Source organism: Panthera uncia, chromosome D2 (genome assembly GCF_023721935.1).
Source record: "Panthera uncia isolate 11264 chromosome D2, Puncia_PCG_1.0, whole genome shotgun sequence".
NCBI classification, from domain to species: Eukaryota; Metazoa; Chordata; class Mammalia; order Carnivora; family Felidae; genus Panthera; species Panthera uncia.
Window position 1 is genome coordinate 58,827,387 of NC_064818.1, and position 18,343 is coordinate 58,845,729.

The 18,343-nt window shown below is 49.6% G+C and overlaps 1 protein-coding gene across 3 annotated transcripts in view; it reads left to right on the forward strand.

Annotated features, from left to right (window-relative positions):
* The window catches only part of SUFU (SUFU negative regulator of hedgehog signaling), a 112,785-nt gene that overhangs the window by 68,254 nt on the left and 26,188 nt on the right, over positions 1 to 18,343 (forward strand). For 2 of the 3 annotated variants that reach the window (XM_049645641.1, XM_049645643.1), the window contains exons 4-8: positions 7,303 to 7,445; positions 8,381 to 8,466; positions 8,743 to 8,815; positions 12,437 to 12,593; positions 14,428 to 14,539. In XM_049645641.1, coding sequence (XP_049501598.1) covers positions 7,303 to 7,445; positions 8,381 to 8,466; positions 8,743 to 8,815; positions 12,437 to 12,593; positions 14,428 to 14,539 — 571 coding nt within the window. The remainder of the gene's footprint in view (positions 1 to 7,302; positions 7,446 to 8,380; positions 8,467 to 8,742; positions 8,816 to 12,436; positions 12,594 to 14,427; positions 14,540 to 18,343) is intronic. The other variant, XM_049645642.1, reaches the window with a different exon arrangement.

An 18,343-nucleotide genomic window follows, 5' to 3' on the forward strand; every position in this document is an offset into this window, starting at 1 on the left:
GGATTCCTGGAGGAAGGAGAGCTGCTGATCTTCCCCAGCGAGAAGAGGGTCTGTGCCACTGGTCCTTGGATGGGTGCTGTCATGTGAAAGCAGTGGAGACCTGGAGGAGGCCCTGGTTTTTAGTGCAGTGCCTGGGGTCGTACTCTCCCCAGAATTGGCATAGCATCTCATGGCTGTGTTGAGGCCTCCAGAAATGTAATCTGTAGCAGTGACATTAGGCTGTCCTACACCCTATGCCCTCCTAAAATTTTGTAGGCTCGAGAAACAAGTAAACAAGGCACACACATCCCTCCCTTCCCCACAGCTTGGCATAGAGCAAGGAGAAAGCACCTGGGCTTTAGAAATTAGGATAGGATTCCGTGAGAGATCCAGCGGGGGCAGTTAGGACCATCTGGGCTGGGCAGAGGCTAACAGGACTGACTTTGAACGTTGCCTCCTCCACTGCTCTGGCCAGGGCTGGTTCATTCAGCAAAACCCCCAGGTTGTCTCCTCTCACTGGGGTGTCATGAGGCTGCCTGGGACTGTGCAGATTTCTGTTTCAGCCCCCATAAGGATATTTCAGTTTGTGGGCCTTCAGTTGACTCTAAGGGGCCGTCTTCTAATCTCAGAGGGAGCCTTTGGACCCAGCTCCGCCGAGCAGGCCACAGTGGCTGCAGTAGCCTCTTAGGCCTTCTCAGGAAGGAGGGTGGGGTCAGGCAGTTGCCAGATGCTCCCCTTGGGCCTTGGTTTCATGCTGGGACTTTCAGGAGACAGGAGGACAGGCTTCCTGACGCTTCCCTATCAGCAGTCTGTGTTGCTGGGGGCGTGTCTGGCACATTTGGCATTTTAGGGAAGAACTGCTGAGCCCTCCTAGTAACCAGCCAGCTCTGGGTCTTCATACAGGACACTTAAGCCCGTGTTGTCAAAGCAGGTATGAGCACGGGTGTGATGTGTGAGCGCCAAGAAGGCAAGAAAACTGGAGACCAATTCTTGAGAGACTGTGATGGCGACCCCATCGTTCAAAAATTTGACCTTGGAGTTGACAGACTCCAGTCTGCCAGCCTGCTTTGCACCACCTCCCATTTTCCTGCACTCTCTAAAATCCCCCTTGTATACCAGCCACTCATGTGACACCTGGCACAATTCAGCAGGGTTTCCTGCCCTTGCCCTTCATCCTCTTCATCCTCTCAGAGCACTCTCTCAAAAGTGCCTTTGACTTCAGGGGTCCAAGCTTCAGCCATGAGAAACCCACTCTTTCCCGCTCTGGAAGACAACATTAACCCATTCTCTTCCGACCAAGTGAATTAATTCGAGTAAAGGGTGTGGGGGGTGGAGCACCGCTTTCCAAACTGTTGTGGAAAACATCATCGCTGGGACTGTACTTTCACACAGAATGGAGACCGACAGTCATTTTCCAGAGTTGGGATGAATTAAGAACTCTTAGAGAATGTATTTGTTCCTCAGTGTTTCAAAGGCAGCACTAATTATTTTACAAACAATGGCTGTTTTCTTCTGCAGCCCATTTCCCTAGATTTTGCTAACTTCTTATATCCGGCACAGCGCAACTTCAAACAGCGAGACTAAAGCTGGATGTTTGGGAGGTGGGGGTAGGGTGAGGGCCAATCTGAGGGGCCTGTTAGCACTCGCGTTCCCATACAGTTCTTGCCAGGGGGTTGTTTGCTAATGGGGAAGGAGACACAGAGTAGTGAACCCTTTCTTTCAGCTAAGCAAGGGGCAGAAGTATACCCAGCAGTTTTTGGACTCTCTTTGCCAGCCTGGAGGGCCTTCCCCCCTGTGACTTTGCCCAATAGGCAGCAGCTGAGGGAGGTTTCTCAGGGTACTTGGAGCTAGAGCTCAGAGGAAGAGGGAAGGGAAGGGAAAGTGAGCATCCAGGCTTCACCTGGAATGGCCTGCCTTGAGACCCTAGAAGGCCCCTCTGCTAATGTGGTTTGGGTGGAGGTCCCAGGGATTTGCATCCTAATGTCTTGGTTAGGACACTTCAGGGAGCTGAAGAGAGAGGAAATGGCGCCCCTCTAACCACTGGACTGAACAGCTGGGCCTCCGACCGAGGCATTATTAGCATTTGAAAACCCATCTGAAGGGGCTGAGAGCTTCCTGGGGTGGGCGCTGGGGCCTGAGTGCTGAGGCCCGCAGTGGCTCCACACAGAATGGGGCCGAGCATCCAGGGCATAAAGACCAGACTGGACTCAAGAATGAGCCCATTGTGGCTTTGTCCCAGGCTTGAAAACTGTGACCAAGGCTCTTTCATTGTTAAGAAAGACTGTTTCTTGGCCACAGCAGAGCTAATAAGTCTGGTTCCCCCACCAGGCAGGGCTGGGGAAGAAAGACCATGTCCTATGCTGGAAGGTTGTTAGCGTCTCACGCTCTAAACCTTTCTGGTGTGGTTATGCGTTCTCCTCTCCCTTCCTTCTTTTTAACTCACCCCTGATCCCACGTGTGTTGGTCCCAGAGCAGCCACTGGGTCCGTCTCCCTTTTCTGCCTTAGGGTCTCCCCTCCCAGCTGCCTAAATTAAGCCCCTTCCCAAATTAAACCTGTACGAGGTATTTTTTTGGTCATTCTTATTTCATTTAAACAGTTTGGGTTTGTACAACAATTATTTTTAAACCCGGTCAGTTCTGATTAATAAAACATCATGGCTCCAAACCCGTTCAGCCTTTTCCCTGTTTCCAATTTCTGTTCCTGTCAGGTTTGGAGTATATTTGTATAGACCAGACAGCCAGATGTGGGTCAGGGGAGAGAACTTGACCAACTCTTTCTTAAAACAGGAGCGATGGTGCCACCTACTGGCCTGTGCTGTGAGCTACAGGCTCTGTGGCGGGTTCTTGATTTCTGGTAGAGGGACTAGGACCTGGGCAGGAATAGCTGTACCGTATTCCAGTATAGGAATAACATGCAACAGTGGAAAGCAAACTGAGGCACACTATTCCCTGCTTACAGATGAGGAAACTGGCTTGGGAATTGTGGTTGGGCAAGTTGCTGAGAGTTATAACTAGTAAGGGGCAGAAGCAAATAGGAACTGGGCCTTCCCAACTACAAAGTTAACCACGACACCAGGGTTTGCCAAAGCCAGCTGGAGATTTTAGTTCATGACTGGACAAGGCATTCAATGACCCAAATAGTGAGGACTCTCTTCCCTCTTCAAGTCTCTGATTCAATCCTTCTGATTTATCAGTTTGATATGACTCTTTAAACCTCTAATAGCTCTTCAACTCTGGTTCATTTCAGTTTTTAATAATGTCAGGTAGATAACAGTAGCTGTTAGAAATTAAATTTGTTTTCAGGAAATTGCTTTGCAGTTACCATAAGCAACACTGATTTTCCTTTTATTTTCCTGATTTAGTAGTAATATGAAGTTTCCTTTTATTTTTATTTTTTTATTTTTTTTATTTTTTCAACGTTTTTTTAATTTATTTTTGGGACAGAGAGAGACAGAGCATGAACGGGGGAGGGGCAGAGAGAGAGGGAGACACAGAATCGGAAACAGGCTCCAGGCTCCGAGCCATCAGCCCAGAGTCTGACGCGGGGCTCGAACTCACGGACCGTGAGATCGTGACCTGGCTGAAGTCGGACGCTTAACCGACTGCGCCACCCAGGCGCCCCAAGATTTTATTTTTTTAAGTTTATTTATTTATTTTGAGACAGAGACAGTACAAGTGGGGGGAGGGGCAAAGAGAGAGGGAAAGAGAGAGAGAATCCCAAGCAGACTCCACGCTGCAGCTGTGGCGTCTGACATGGGGCTCAAACCCACATTGGTGAGATCATGACCTGAGCCGAAACCAAGAGGCAGACACTTAACCAACTGAGCCACCCAGGGGCCCTAAAGATTTTATTTTTAAATAATTGGTACACCCAACGTGGGGCTCAAACTCACAACCCCAAGATCAAGAGTTGCACACTTCACCAACTGAGCCAGCCAGGCACCCCTGTTTGTCTTTTCAAGCTTCTTTTGGCTATTTTGGGTCCCTTGCATTTTCATATGAATTTTAGAATCACCAAGTACATTTCTGTAAAAAAGGCACCTGGCATTTTGATAGGGATTGCATTGAATCTGTAGATCAATTTGGGAAATATTACGGTCAACAATATTAAGTCTCTCTTTCTGTCCATGAATACTGCATTTTTTCATTTATTTAGGCTTTCTCTAAATCCTTTCAACAGTGTTTTGTAGTTTTAGTGTACAAGTTTTACACTTCTTTTGTTAAGTTTATTCCTAAGCATTGTTTTCTTTTTGATTCTATTGTAAATGGAAGTTTTCTTAATGTTCATTTATTTTTGAGAGACAGAGAGAGAGCACAAGCTGGAGAGGGGTGGAGAAAGAGGGAGACAGAATCCAAAGCAAGCTCCAGGCTCTGAGCTGTCAGCACAGAGCCTGACATGGGGCTCAAACCCACGAACAGCGAGATCATGACCTGAGCCAAAGTCGGATGCTTAACCGACTGAGCTACCCAGGAGCCCCTTAATTTCATTTTCAGATTGTTCACTGCTAATGTACAGAAATACAAGTGATTTTTGTACATTGCTGTTGTACCCTGCAACCTTGCTGGACTTGTTTATACTGATAGTTTTTTAGTGGATTCCTTAGGGTTTTCTATGTACAAGATCATGTCATCTGCAAATACATTTTCGTTTCCTTTCCAGTTTACCCAGATTTTTGCTTATTTTTCTTGCCTAGTTGCCCTGGTTAGAACCTCTAGGACAATGTAAAATAGAACTGATAAGAGCAGGCATCTGTGTTCTGTTCCTGATCTTAGAGGAAAATAATTTAGTCCTTACTATCAAATATGATGTTAGCTGTAGGTTTTTTGTAGATGCGCTTTTATAGTTTGAGGAAGTTCCTATCTCTTCCTAGTTTAAGTGTTTTTATCATAAAAGAGTATTGGACTTTGCAAATGCTTCTTCTTTGTCTATTGAGATGATCCTGTGGGGTTATTTTTAATCTTTATTCTATTGATGTAGTGTATTACATTGATTTTCTTATGTTACATTAACCATGTATTTCTGGGATAAATCTCACTTGGTCATTGTATATAACCCTTTTTTTTATGTCGCTATGTTCGGTTTACTACTATTTTGTGGAGGATTTTTATGTCTGTATGAATAAGGGATAATGGTCTATGGCTTTCTTTTTTTGTAATGCCTTTGTCCGGCTTTGGTATCAGGGTAATATTGGTTTTATAGAAAGACTTGGAAGTGTTACCTCTTCTATTTTTGTTGGAAAAGTTTGTGAAGAATTGGTATTAATTCTTTAAATGTTTGGTAGAATTTGCCAGTGAGGCCATATGGGGTAAGCTTATTGTGGGATAAGCTTTTGAATTAACTAATTCAATCTTTTTTACTTGTTGCCTTGTTTCTAACTTGTAGATCATGCAAGCTGCTTGTAGACACACGTTTCTGTAAAAGGAGAAGGAATCTGGGAAGAGCAGGCACAGCAGGAATTGGGAAAATTGAAGGTTTCTAGTTGACTCTGCTTGGAGATGTGTCTTCTCTCCCTTTATCACCCATGTTTCCTAGATGAAGTAGTCTTCCTTCACCCTCATAAATGAATGCTTTTGAGGTTAGGACCAAAAAACTGAGCCTCTTAGGTGGAAAAAGTAGTTGTATAACCACACCTGACACAGGAGGGAATTAGTATTCAGACCGAGACAAGTGAGAGCAGAAGTTCTCTCAGGTTTCCCTGGCTGGTGTGTGTGTGTGTGTGTGTGTGTGTGTGTGTGTGTGTGCGCGCGCGCGTTTTCATGTTCTGCCTTGCCTTAAATATCGATAAAAAGTGAAGATTCTCCAGCTGTTAAGGTTCCCAGGTCATAAGTGATAGACCACAATGAACTACCATGTAGCCATTTAAAGAATGAGGTAGCAGGTGCCTGGGGGGGCTCACTCATTAAGCATCTGACTTTGGCTCAGGTAGGTCATGATCTCATGGTTCATGAGTTTGAGCCCCATATCGGGTGAGCTTGAGCCCTGTTTCAGGTGAACACAAGCCCCGCTTCAGGTAAAAACATGAGCCCTGCTTCGGGTGAGCCCCACTTCTCTCTCTCTCTCTCTCTCTCTGTCTCTCCTTCTGCCCCTCCTGAGATTCTCTATCTCTGCCACTCACTCTCGCTCTCTCTCTCTCTCTCTCTCTCTCTCTCAAAAAAAAAAAAAAAAGAATGAGGTAGCTTTTGGAGTGCCTAGGTGGCTCAGTTGGTTAAGCTTCCGACTCTTGATTTCAGCACAGGTCCTGATCTCATAGTTCGTGGGCTCGATCCCTGAGTCGGGCTCCATGTTGATGGTGCAGAACCTACTTGGGATTCTCTCTCTCTCTCTCTCTCTCTCTCTCTCTCTCTCTCTCAAAATGAATAAACTTAAAACATATTTTAAGAATGAGGTAGCTTATTATGTGCTGATATGAAATGATCCCCCAAGATATATCATTAAGCAAAACATGCAAAACAGTGTGCTGTCATTTGTATTACAAAAATAAATAAATAAAATAAGGGGTGGAGAGAACTGTAGATGCACACAGGCTGGTAAATGCAGAGCACCTTTGGAAGGGTGCCGAACATAAGAGTCAGGGGTCAGGGGTGACTTCATACCACATGGGTGTTTTCTTCTGTGTGGTTATGGTACCCTAAACAGTTTTTTGAAGTGATGAGCCTGTGTGAAGTGCAGGGGTGAGGCTGTGAGTTGGCCATGTTGGCACATTTCTCCTGGGCACAGTGTCTGTGTTTTCATGGAAACACCTGTCCCTCCAGACTATACATCTCTGCTGAGGTGTGTGAGGCCCAATTTAGACCTCCATGTACTTGAAGCCTCCAATGTTCCTCAGAAATCCCTGTATCTGTCTACCTGTGGGAAGCCAGTGACCAATTTCAAAGGCCCTCCACAGTTGTTGGTTCCTTTTAGAACACTTTCAGCAGCACAGAAAAGGATTGGAACCACGCATGTGTTTTTCCAAGGTGAAGTGCTTTCACTGCCCTCTAGCCTCCCTGAGGATTTCTGGCCAGGTGGTCCCACACTAAAGCACTTTATTCTTTTTTGGCAGACCTGATCATGGCTCCGTCCCACCCCAAATAAGTTTTTGGATGTGCCAGGCCAAGTGAGCGTCCACACTAGCAGGCTGTCCTAGTCTACTGAAGGCTGGCAGAACTGGCAAGCAGGGACACGTTTGGTTTTGGGGGAATATCCACAATATTTTCTCCCATATGAGTGAATGCTTCCCCTGGAAGGCTGGGCAGCTTCCCAGCCCAGGCTTCTCAGATACCAGGGTTCCAGGCCTAGATGCGAGGCTTCCAACACTGAGCATCGCCATGTCTCTCCCACAGAGAACACCTTCTGCAGTGGGGACCACGTGTCTTGGCACAGCCCTTTGGATAACAGTGAGTCAAGAATTCAGCACATGCTGCTGACAGAAGACCCACAGATGCAGCCCGTGCAGACACCCTTTGGGGTAGTTACATTCCTCCAGGTGAGGCGCGGGTTGGACATGGGCTCAAGCCTTCCCTGGGCGAGAAGTCCTAGTAGGACAGAAGGGCTTGGGTAGGGGAGGTGAAGGGAACAGGAGATTTCCTTCGGTCTTCTTGCATTTTCTGTCCCCTCTGATGGTTCGTCAGGTATAGTCGGATGGTCTGATTTAGCCTGCTGAGATGGGAGAAGGGGGAAAGGTAAGGGGCCATGTGGGGGTGGCTGGAGAATGGCTGTAGTTGAGTGGCTAACAGGGTGGGTATTTGATGAACTAGTAAAGACCCAGACAGCAGTAGGCACAGGACCTCCTAGCAGGAAGGCAGCGTCGGGCTGGCCTTGCCCTCACCCGAAGGGGTGTGCCTCCACTCTGGCTGCATCTGGGCTCGCTTGTGGGCATGATGCTGTCTGTGTGAAGGTTCACTTGTTTCCCTTGAGGTTTATATAAAGGCCCAGCCCCTGACGAGGAAGGAAGCTTTTCTGCAAACTTCTGGGGCCCTTTGGTTGTCATTCTGAGCTTGAAGGGTCTCAGAATCTCCTCTGTTTACATTCCCTGTGATCACAGCCCAGGCAGGAACATCTCGCTGAACACCCCCTGCTTCCAGAGACGGGCTGAGGACCCAGACTGATTTTTGCCTCTGTAGTCTAGGGCTAGACTTTGTGTCACCCAGACACAAGTCTGGCCCATTATAACGGGGCAAGGGTCAGGCCTTAGTGCCCCATCTGTGAATTCTTCCATCTCCTAGCCAGGCAGCTATTCCCTCCTAGCCAGGAAACCGTCCCATTTTGCATAGACCAGCCTCTGACCACAGATCTTGCCTGTGGTCCCCCAACTTGAGTTGACCCTAAAAGAGCCTAGGTGGTGGTTCTTCTGGGGCGGGGGGTGGGGCGGAAGGGGAGTGGTCATTAACACACAACGGCATCTTGTCCCCGGGGTCTCAGATTGTTGGCGTCTGTACCGAGGAGCTCCACGCAGCCCAGCAGTGGAACGGGCAGGGCATCTTGGAGCTGCTGCGGACGGTGCCTGTGTGAGTACACCCCCAGCCTATGAGGTGGGGGCCTGGCTCCCTGGGCCTGGGGGTGGGGGTTCCTCCTTAACCCCATATGTGGGCTTCCCCTTACGTTGCTTTTCAGGCACCTATTTTTCACATCAGGGATTCCTACCGACTTGCTCCCTGACAGCCCCTGACCTCTAACTGCTCCCCTGTGTTCTGGGCCTAGGGCAGCAAACAGGGCAGTCTGAATCCCCAGACCATCAGCCCCAGGCCCTCAGTTACCATCCTTTCCCCTTTCCTTGTCCACAGCGCTGGCGGCCCCTGGCTGATAACTGACATGCGGAGGGGAGAGACCATATTTGAGATCGATCCACACCTGCAAGTATGTCTTGAGTGAGGAAAACCTTTCTAGCACATTCTGCCTAGGCCTCTTCCAAATAACACTGGCTTTCATGCTGGGAAAATGGAGGAGTTTTATTTGTGAGTGAATAGAAATATGGCATGATTTCAACTTGTCCCTTGAATTCTGCAGAGCACACAGGGAGCAGAGATTTCAGGCCAGGAAACTTGCCTCTGACACGTGTCTTTTTGCATTTAAAAAGGATGAAAATCGGGGGGGGGGGGGGGGGGGGGGGGGTGGCAGGGTGCGTCCAGGTGGCTCAGTCGGGTAAGCTTCTGACTTCAGCTCAGGTCACGATCTCACGATTCGGTTCGTGAGTTCGGGCCCCGCGTCAGGCTCTGTGTTGACAGTTTGGAGCCTGGAGCCTGTTTTGGAATCTGTGACTCCCTCTCTCACTGTCCTCTCTCCCGCTCATGCTCTGTCTCTGTCTCTCAAAAAATAAATAAGCATTAAAAAAAAAGGATGAAAATGGGCACCTAGGCAGCTCAGTCATTTGAGCATCCAACTCTTGATTTCAGCTTAGGTCATGATCCCAGAGTTGTGGGATCAAACCCCGAGTCGGGCTCCTTGCTGAATATGGAGTCTGTTTAAGATTCTCTCCCTCTCTCTCCTTCTGCCCCTCTCCCCCACTCTCTTTCTCTCTCTCTTTCTGTCTCTAACATAAAAAACATTTTTTTAAGGATAAAAAAAGGATGAATTTTATTGTATGTAAATCATACATCGGCACACACAACGGCATCTTGTCCCCGGGGTCAAGTACACCTGACATAAAAAAAAAAAAAAAAGATCAGCAGCAGCTACAGAAAATCAATATTGCTTGCCCAGTATTCTTCCTCCCACTTCCCCTTTCTTAAAAGAATATAGACTGCCCTTCAGGGAACCACCCCTCCACTGCCAGCACCCCATAACAGACGGAGCAGGTGATACTGACCCCATGACCCAGCTGCAGTGGGAATTCTGATGGGTCTAATGATCGTATTCCCCCCTTTTAGATACATCTTCCCCTTGGGCAGTCAGACTCCAAGCTCCTCCCCTGGGGAGGCTGGCATTCTTTGATGTCTAAAGGAAGTCTGTATACATGCAGGCCTGCAGTTGCCCACTCACTGTGACCCAGCTGTGCAGTGACATCTTTGGTTTCTTAGAAGAAACACTCTTTGCATGCAAGTTAATTTTGAAAACCACCTAGAGCATAACTTCCTTCCTAATGGGCTGCTCATGAAACAGGACAGCAGACAACTAAGAATGTCCCTGGCTTGTGTACGCTTTCTTCTACTTCCCCCCACCAATTGCAGGTCATTGCCGTCTCTGAACCTTTTATGTTTCTGTAAAAATCTGGTAGGCCGTGGGCAGGCACTAGGAGCTCCATGTCCTTCAGGAGGAATGAGAGGTGGCAGGCAGACATACAGCCAGCAGTCCCTGTGGGTTCTTTACTGTAGACCTGTGAATTCTTGGGCAGAAGCCCTCCTCATTCACAGATGATGCTCCTCTATTTTCCTAGTGCCTGTAACACTGAAGTTTTCAGATTGCTGGGAGGATCCTTTGTTATCACTGCTTTATACTTGGTTTCCCTGTAGCTTCTGCTTATGCAAAAACCAGGAACCATGAAGGTTTGTTTCCCTATGTCACTGTTCGGCAGCCACACTGGGATCCAACATGGGCCACTGTTTAGCCCCTGTCATAAGTGCCAAGTACTAAGAAAGAACTTGGTCCTTTGAACTAGTAGGATAAGCAGCCCGTCCTTCTCTGCATGCCAAGAACAGTTCTCCATCCTAGTCTTGGGGCTCTGCTGAGACCAGCCAACAGGACCCAGAGCACCTACTGGTCTTTGAAAGCAAGCAGGAGGTGTTGGAGGGCTGGCTCAGTGGTAGAGCACACGACTCTTGATCTCAGGGTCATAAGTTCAGGCCTCACATTGGGTGTAGAGTTTACTTAAAAATAAAAAATTAAAATTAAAAAAAAAAGGGGAGACCTTGGTGAGAAAGTCCAGCTTTCTTACCTGATTGCCCTGTGCACCAAGGGGAACTGTGCTGTACTCGTTTGTAGCTGTCTGGGGCCTGCTCATAGGCAGTTCATTTTAAAGCTGGCTCCTGTTCCTTTGCTCCAGGCCCTGCTACCAGCCAGCTGTGTGCCTAAAGAAGTCCCTTCTCCGGGTCCTAATTCTTTCTTTTTTTACTTATAAAGTAAGTGGGCTGAACTAGTTGAGTCAGGAGACCTCCTCAGTTCTTTGCTTAGGTGAGTGTCCTCAGGGCAGCCAATGGAAAGAGAAAAACTCAGACTCTACCCTGAGCAAAGCAGGGCCCACATGCTCCTACCGGGAGCATGGGGCTGCTCCTGCCGTCGGCCTCTCCCTGTCTCTGCTCAGAATCCCCTGCTTTGGGGTGCCTGGCTGGCTCTGTCAGTAGAGCATGCAACTCTTGATTTCAGGGTTTCAAGTTCAAGCCCCACGCTGGGTGTTAGAGATTCTTTAAAAATAAAATCTTAAAAAAAAAAAAAAAAAAAAAAAAAAAAAAGAATCCTGAGCTTCACCTAAGCTGATGGTAGCACTGGAAAGGAGGCATCAGGGCGGGGCCATCTGCTACTGGTCTCAAGAAATAAGGACCTTTCCTTGTGTTTCCACACATAGCTCCCTGGCTGAGCAGCAGGCTGGTGTGATGCCTGTGGAGCCGCAGGGAGAGGGTCAGGCAGACAGCGGGGTGCAGACTCTTATTGAGGTGCTTTCACTTAGGGGCTTTATTTGGCCCACGTGGCTGTTTATAAGCAATGTTGCTAGAGCCTTCCAGATGACCTTTCATCCAACGCCCAGCATCACAGAACTATGTTTTACCAGAAATCCCAGGGATGTTTGGGTACAGCTCTTCCTTGAGGCGATTTGGAGAGTGTTTGGACTCCACAGTGCCAAGGCCTGCACAAAGGAAGGGCCTCTGGTGGGGTCTGTAGTTGGTCACTGCCCTCCAGGCCCCCATTTCAGTCTAAGACACGGAAAAGAAACTCCATCCAGAATACTTTGCCAAACAAGTTAGTGATGCAGCTAGAGGAAGTCCTGCCCTTCTGCTCTCTGGTGACGCTTCTGTGGGTGACCACACCCTCTGCTGTTAGAAGAGGAAACTGCAGGTGTGAGGTTGGAGAAGTTGGGCTGAGCCCTGGCCCCTCCCACCTGGCAGGCTTCCGCCCCGTTCTCTGTAGCAGTAACAAGGGGTTTTTCCTGGCTAACCAGGGAGGAGAGGAAGGACTGTACCTTTCCTCAGGGAAATAGTTCCTTTCTCTGCCGCATCAGCTCCATGGGCTGGCATGAGGTGGGCAGAATTAGAGCTCCGAAACAGGTGTGCAGGTCATTTTACTGGAAGGTTGAGCTAGAGGAGAAGCTTCCCTTGGGATTTTCATGCTTCCTGGCTTCCCCTGATCCCTGGTTCCCCTGGAGGAGTCCAGTGGCTGGCAGAGACTGTCATGTGTTAGTAACCAGGGCAGAACAAGATCAGAGATCCTGCTCTTCCAGCACCTATCCTGTGCTCAGCACCTACAAGAATCGTTAAATACCAGAAGGGTGGTGGTGACCCTGGGCCACCGGTTCGCTGAAGGAACTCTGGCTCTTTGGTTCTTTCCAAGCAGGAGAGAGTTGACAAAGGCATCGAGACGGATGGCTCCAACCTGAGTGGCGTCAGTGCCAAATGTGCCTGGGATGACCTGAGCCGGCCCCCTGAGGATGACGAGGACAGCCGGAGCATCTGTATCGGCACGCAGCCACGGCGGCTCTCTGGCAAAGGTAGCTGCTACCACCAAGCCTTCCCCTTCTCTTTGCCCCAGGCCCAGTTTTCGGGCTCTCTAGGACGAGTCTCTAACAACAGCAGCCCATTCAATAGTTCCCTTCCTGGCAGGATCTAAACAGCAAGTGAAGCCTTCCAAAGGGTGGCATGAGGAGAGCTTTATTGGGCCATTTCTCCTGTGTTTCCTGTGTGTATTTCAGATGCACCACGAGCAGTGACCATTGTGTTTTAGATTTGCTCCTTGCTATCTGAGGTCATGGAGGTGAGTGGAAGCCACAGAACAGTTACAGGAAAAGACCATAGTCCACCCAAGCGCAAAAGAACGAGCATCGGCCACCCACGGAATTGACACAGGGCCCAGCTCCGGCTTGAAAGCCATGCCAGACCCAAGAATCACTATGGCCTCAGGCCCTCCCAGGCCTTAGATGAGAGAGGCCTGAGTGTGAGGCCAGCCCACTAACTTCCCTGCCTCACTGTCCTGCAGATATAGTGTAAGTGGCTGTGTGCCGGGCACCCTGTACCCACTGCCTTCTGAGCAGGGCCTTGGGGAAGGAGGATATGGCTCTCCTGTTAGAAGCTCACCAAGGTGGTCTTGGCAGCAGAAACAGCTGTGGTTCTTAGCAAAGGGCATCCCTACCAAACTGCAAAAGGAAAGCAGGCCTTTACATATACGTGTGTTCACAGCTTTTTCTACTTTCTTTCTCGAATTCCTCCACCTTTTCTTATTGTTTGAAGAGTAAGATACCCACAGTCCTGAATAAAATACCTACACATGTGATAGCACAAAAGCACTTCTCTTTCCATAAAGGACAAACTTAAACCCCTGGTGCAAATATCTGACTCCCTTTTGCCTTCTTGCTTGTTCTGTTGGTGTGCTAAACCCATCAGAAGTTCCGAGAGAAAGTCAGCAGTTATTAAAATCATTCAGTTGCTTTTGATGAAAGCGGTAGTATAAGGAGGGATTCATAGTCTTGTCCACAATTTCAATTAGCCAATTTCATGATTGGCTAATTTTTAAAAATTATACAAGTACCTGCATCACTGTAACAAGGCAGACAGTTAGAAAAGTGAGTATTACTACCTCTGTAGTCCACTTTAAGCCCATCCTTGGAGCACTCAGCATTAATTTGCTTTTTTGGATGTGTTTGCAGTTTGCAGAGGTAAGTCTTAGACCAAAATCTCTGTAGGGGACCAGAATAGTGAGCTTCATCCCAAAGATCAGCAAAGCACCTTGCAAAGAAATAGTCCCACCAAGAGATTCCTCTTTCACCCCCTGGCCCTTGGCAGACCCATGGAGAGACAAGGTTCCCGGGCCAAGGTAGGGAGGTGACTTCATCATCCCACTGACCTAGCCCAAGGAGAAGGGTGGCAGGGCCAGATACCATATGACCAACCAGAACCCAGAAACTATATAAGAGTTCATTTATGGCAAGACACTTGCAGCCCTTAGTGGCACCCATTACAGTGGGAAGCATCCCTAAGTGATCTTGGGCACTGGCAAAGACCTTGTTAGTCACTCTCTGGGGCTATGTTAAGGGTAAACCTAGGGCTTGTGGCCCAGGAAGGGGAAGGACAGTGAAAAGCCCTGTCTTGGAAGGTGCCCTTCTGAAGTCTGGAGGTCACCTCCTATTGTCTTCTACAAGAATGGCACTCTTCAGACCAGAAGTTTCTTGAGAGCATGGTACCTCATCTGCCCTGTGTGCTCGTACTGCTCTCACTCAGCTCTAGGGTGGGCTCGTGGGCTTCACAGGGCCTTTCCCCAGCATGTCTGCAGAGCCAGGTTCCAAGTGGGATGTTAGGAGCCCATGAGGCAGCTTAGTGGTGTTGTTGCAGACACGGAGCAGATCCGGGAGACCTTGAGGAGAGGACTTGAGATCAACAGCAAACCTGTCCTTCCGCCAATCAACCCTCAGCGGCAGAACGGCTTCACCCACGACCGGGCCCCGTAAGTTCCTTGCCCACAGAGGGGGCTAGTACAGCTTCCTGAAAGCAGTGTTCCAGGGCTGGTACAAGTGGGGGGAAGTTTTGTTCTGAAGGGTCCGTCCCTGGGGCTTGCATGAGAGAGAACAATGCCCATAGCCCTTGTTGGATGGGCCCAGGGTCTCTGGGGCACACAGATCTGTGGGTCATAAAAGGGCCTCAGAGGGAACCTAGCGGACCAGAAATATAAACATCAGTAAATATTTACATGGGCTGTGTGAGCAGACGGGAGGCCAAGTTGGGGCAAAATCCCAGCCTTGTGGGAGCCCATTGTGCTGAGCACGACTCCCCTCCTTATCTCGGCCTCGGCCAGAGTTGCCCTTCCTTCCTTCCTGGAGCCTGGTCTCCGGCTGATAGCTGCAGCCCCAGGGGCCTCCCTGTCTGGCCAGGCCCATAGTGGATGCCTGCTGCTGAGGCCCTTTTTCCTGCCTCCCTTCCATGAGGCCCAGGGAAGGGAAGGGAAGTCCTTTGCAGGCCTCTGCTGCCTGTCGTGGGGCCCCAATAGCCCTTGGGAGAGACTGTGGCCACCCCTACAGGTCAGATCCTCTTCCTGCTGACCTCTCTTCCTCTGATAGGTGATAAGTGGTAGGCAGGGCTGGAGCTGGGCACCCCCTTCTGCCCTTTGATTGAGGGAAGCTATAGGGAATAGATGCTGGCAAGGGCTGCCTGGGAGTTGGCAGCCCAGAGCAGAAACCTTGCCTGCCAGGGAGGAAGTTGCTGCACCCTGGGCTAAAAGGGAAGCACAGAACTCCTGCAAGACCAGGGTGATCTATCCTTCTTCTGAGAAGTCTTTATTACATGCTTGCTGTGTGGCAAGCTCAGGGCCCAGAGGGCCACCTAGGATATAGGCTCTTCCTTTGGGGGTGCGTGAACTGAAGTTGGTGTGAGTCTGGGTGTAGATGCAGTTAGTTAGAAATAGCTACCTCTTTGAATTCTAGCTCCATCTCCTCATCCATGATCCCCAGAAGTGGTAGTGATCTACTAGTCTACAGAAAAGACAAGTCAGCATGATCTGGAATAGTCAGGGAGGGCTTCTTGGAGGAGCAAGAACATGAGACGGACCCTGAAGGTGCCCTAGAACTTTCAAGCAGGAGAAGGAGCTGACGTGGATGGAACAGGGGAGGCCTGGCTGGTTAAAGTCAAAGCTTCAACCTGGGAGCAGATTGTGGAGGAGGGAGGGCTGGTTACTCTGGCTGCCCAAGATGGCTCACCTGGTGAATCTGCCGTCCAGAAGCCAGGCGGGTTGAACTTTTTGGCAAGAGCCTGGAGAAGCCTCCACTGCCACCTCCGAGCAGCTTTCAACTCCAGCCAGTGGGTTTCTCCAGCCATCTGCTTTGAACTAGCTGGCGTGAGGCACCATGATCTTCCCCTGGCAGCAGCAGATGGCCAGGCTGAGGCGTGGGGCATCTGGAAGCTCTCCACCTATGAGTCTGGACCCTGTCCCAGGGCCATGCTCCTTCCCATGCCCTGAGCTTGGCTTCTCCTTCTAGGCCCCATTGGCACTGGCGGGGAGGCCGGGAGGTACTTGAAAGCTTAAAGGCTTAAGCATATTGCCTATAACTTGTAGACTGTCTCAGTTCAGACGGCCTTGTCAACTCTGGAAGGTCCAGGTTTCTGGGAAGAAGGGCAGGGGCTCCTGCAGAGACACACCCCACTTGCCCCTCTTATATTTGTACAACAGGCTTGAAATCTCGCTCCCTGTCCTGGGCATACGTCCAGCTGCTGCACTTCCACCCGTTGTGGGGACCCAAGGGTTCAGGGTTCCCGGATGCATACATACAGCCCAGACTCAGCCCACCCCTGACTGGGCAGAGGGGCATTGGATCTGGTCCAAGGGCTGTCTGTAGATGGGTGGAAATAGATCAGGGGTGCTGGCCCTTTGGGGTCATTTCCCTTCCCTGCAGCTCAAGTGCCCAGTCAGGTCTCCAAAGTGCTGGAATCTGCAGCCTGGAGGGAATCAGAACGTCTCTTCTGAGGTTCTCGGTACTGGTTACCAATTTGTTAGCAATTGGTTGAGAAATGGTTCTTCCTGCTTTGCCAAGAACCTTTTCCAACACACTCTTCAAGTGTCTCGAGGCTGTAGCTCGCTGTTATCTCACGATCGATGATGATGGACTCAGTTTAGATCAGCAAGCACGATTGTAATATCTATGCTGCCCACTCTGGGACCTGACCCCGTTTCAGATAAACCACATGGATGCGACTGAGAAAGCCGGCCCAAAATGTGCTGGCACTCGTGTTTGCTCCTCTCCCTGTGGGGGAACAACCAGCGTGGGCCTTATTGTGTGTGCATGTCTGATTTTCCTTTAGTCAGGCTTTCTAGGCTGGGGCGCACTGGTTCCACATGGGTCTGGGTATGGTCTGAGAAGGCTACAGTTCAGAAGAGCCGATGGAGCCTGGGCATTAGTGTGAACTCTGGCCCACTTGAGGGGGGCGTCGAGCCCTTGCTCTTTTCACACCCCAAAAGCAGCTGACGTCTCCATAGTGACTACTGTGTGCCAAGTAATGTTCCAAGTGCTTTATGCCACATGAGCTTAATTTACTCTGAGTCACTTTGTGAAGTAGATAATCTTATTATCCCCCTTTTATAGGTGAGGAAACTGAGGTACAAAGAGGCTAGTAAGTAACTTGTCCAAGGTTAGAAAAGGGTGGAGCTTAGGGCAGTCTTCCCTACTTGTGACCTTCCTTACCCCATTCTCAGGGACCGCATGAGGGACACACAAGGCTGAGGTACTAGTGACCCTCATTGGGGGACCTCATCTAACTAGTTGGAGCAGGACTAGGAACCTCTCACATGACACTGAGGACAAGACTAAGTCCCATGTTAGAAGCTTACTATGCTTATTTAACTCTAGGGAGGACATGTGGTCAGTTCGGTGCTTCCAAATCCCAGAGATAACGAGCTGTATCATATTTGGCTCGTTTATACCAGAATTACTTTTTGACACAAAGCCTAGTTTTCTTTATGTTCAGAAGCAAAACCAACCCTATCTCTGTCCCCTCTACCACCTCAGGGCTAGGGGATTTCTTTCTTCCTTTCTTTCTTTTGACCTTACTTCCTGCTTCCCAGAAAGGCAGGCCCCTCTGGGTAACCTGCTCCTCTCCCATTTGCGCTTGCCAGCCCTCCTCCCACCGCCTTCCTGGAAGGAGAGTCCTTGGCCCCTTTTGGGGCTTCTTTCAGGGTTTCACAACCCTTGCATTCCAGCCGTGAAATTTGTATCTGGCTTTTCCCAAGATGATCAGTTGAGAAAAGCCTCCTTCGGCTCACTGGCGCCTCCCTTCCCACTGCCCTCCCCGGGTGAGTTTGGGAAGCATGGGAAGCAACTCCTTTTGGCCACTGAGAGCCTGGCTTAAGGACTGTGCCTGCCGGCAGTGGTAGGGACCTGAGGGGGAAAAGAGGCCCCGGGCATCTTCTCTGTCTGAGGTTGCCTAGACTGTTCTGTGGAGTTTGGACTTTGCTCCCTAGCCTCTCGCAGGGACTCAGAGGATGTGTGTGGTCAGGTGCACTGGGTGGGGAGCTTTGCATTTTCATAAACTTCTCTGATGCTGGGAACCTGCAGCAGTGTTCCAGGACCTCCCCCTCTCTCTGCCAGGGTCTCACTTGACTGAGGTTGGAGGACCTTTACAAAGCTCTCTGGGTCACATACCCTCCCACAGAAGGGCAGGGCTCATGCGTGTGTGTACATATGTGTTGGCAGGGGAAGGTTCCTGACTGTGAGAAAACCACTTTGTAGTTGAGGCATCTTTAAAAAGCAAACTAACCATCATT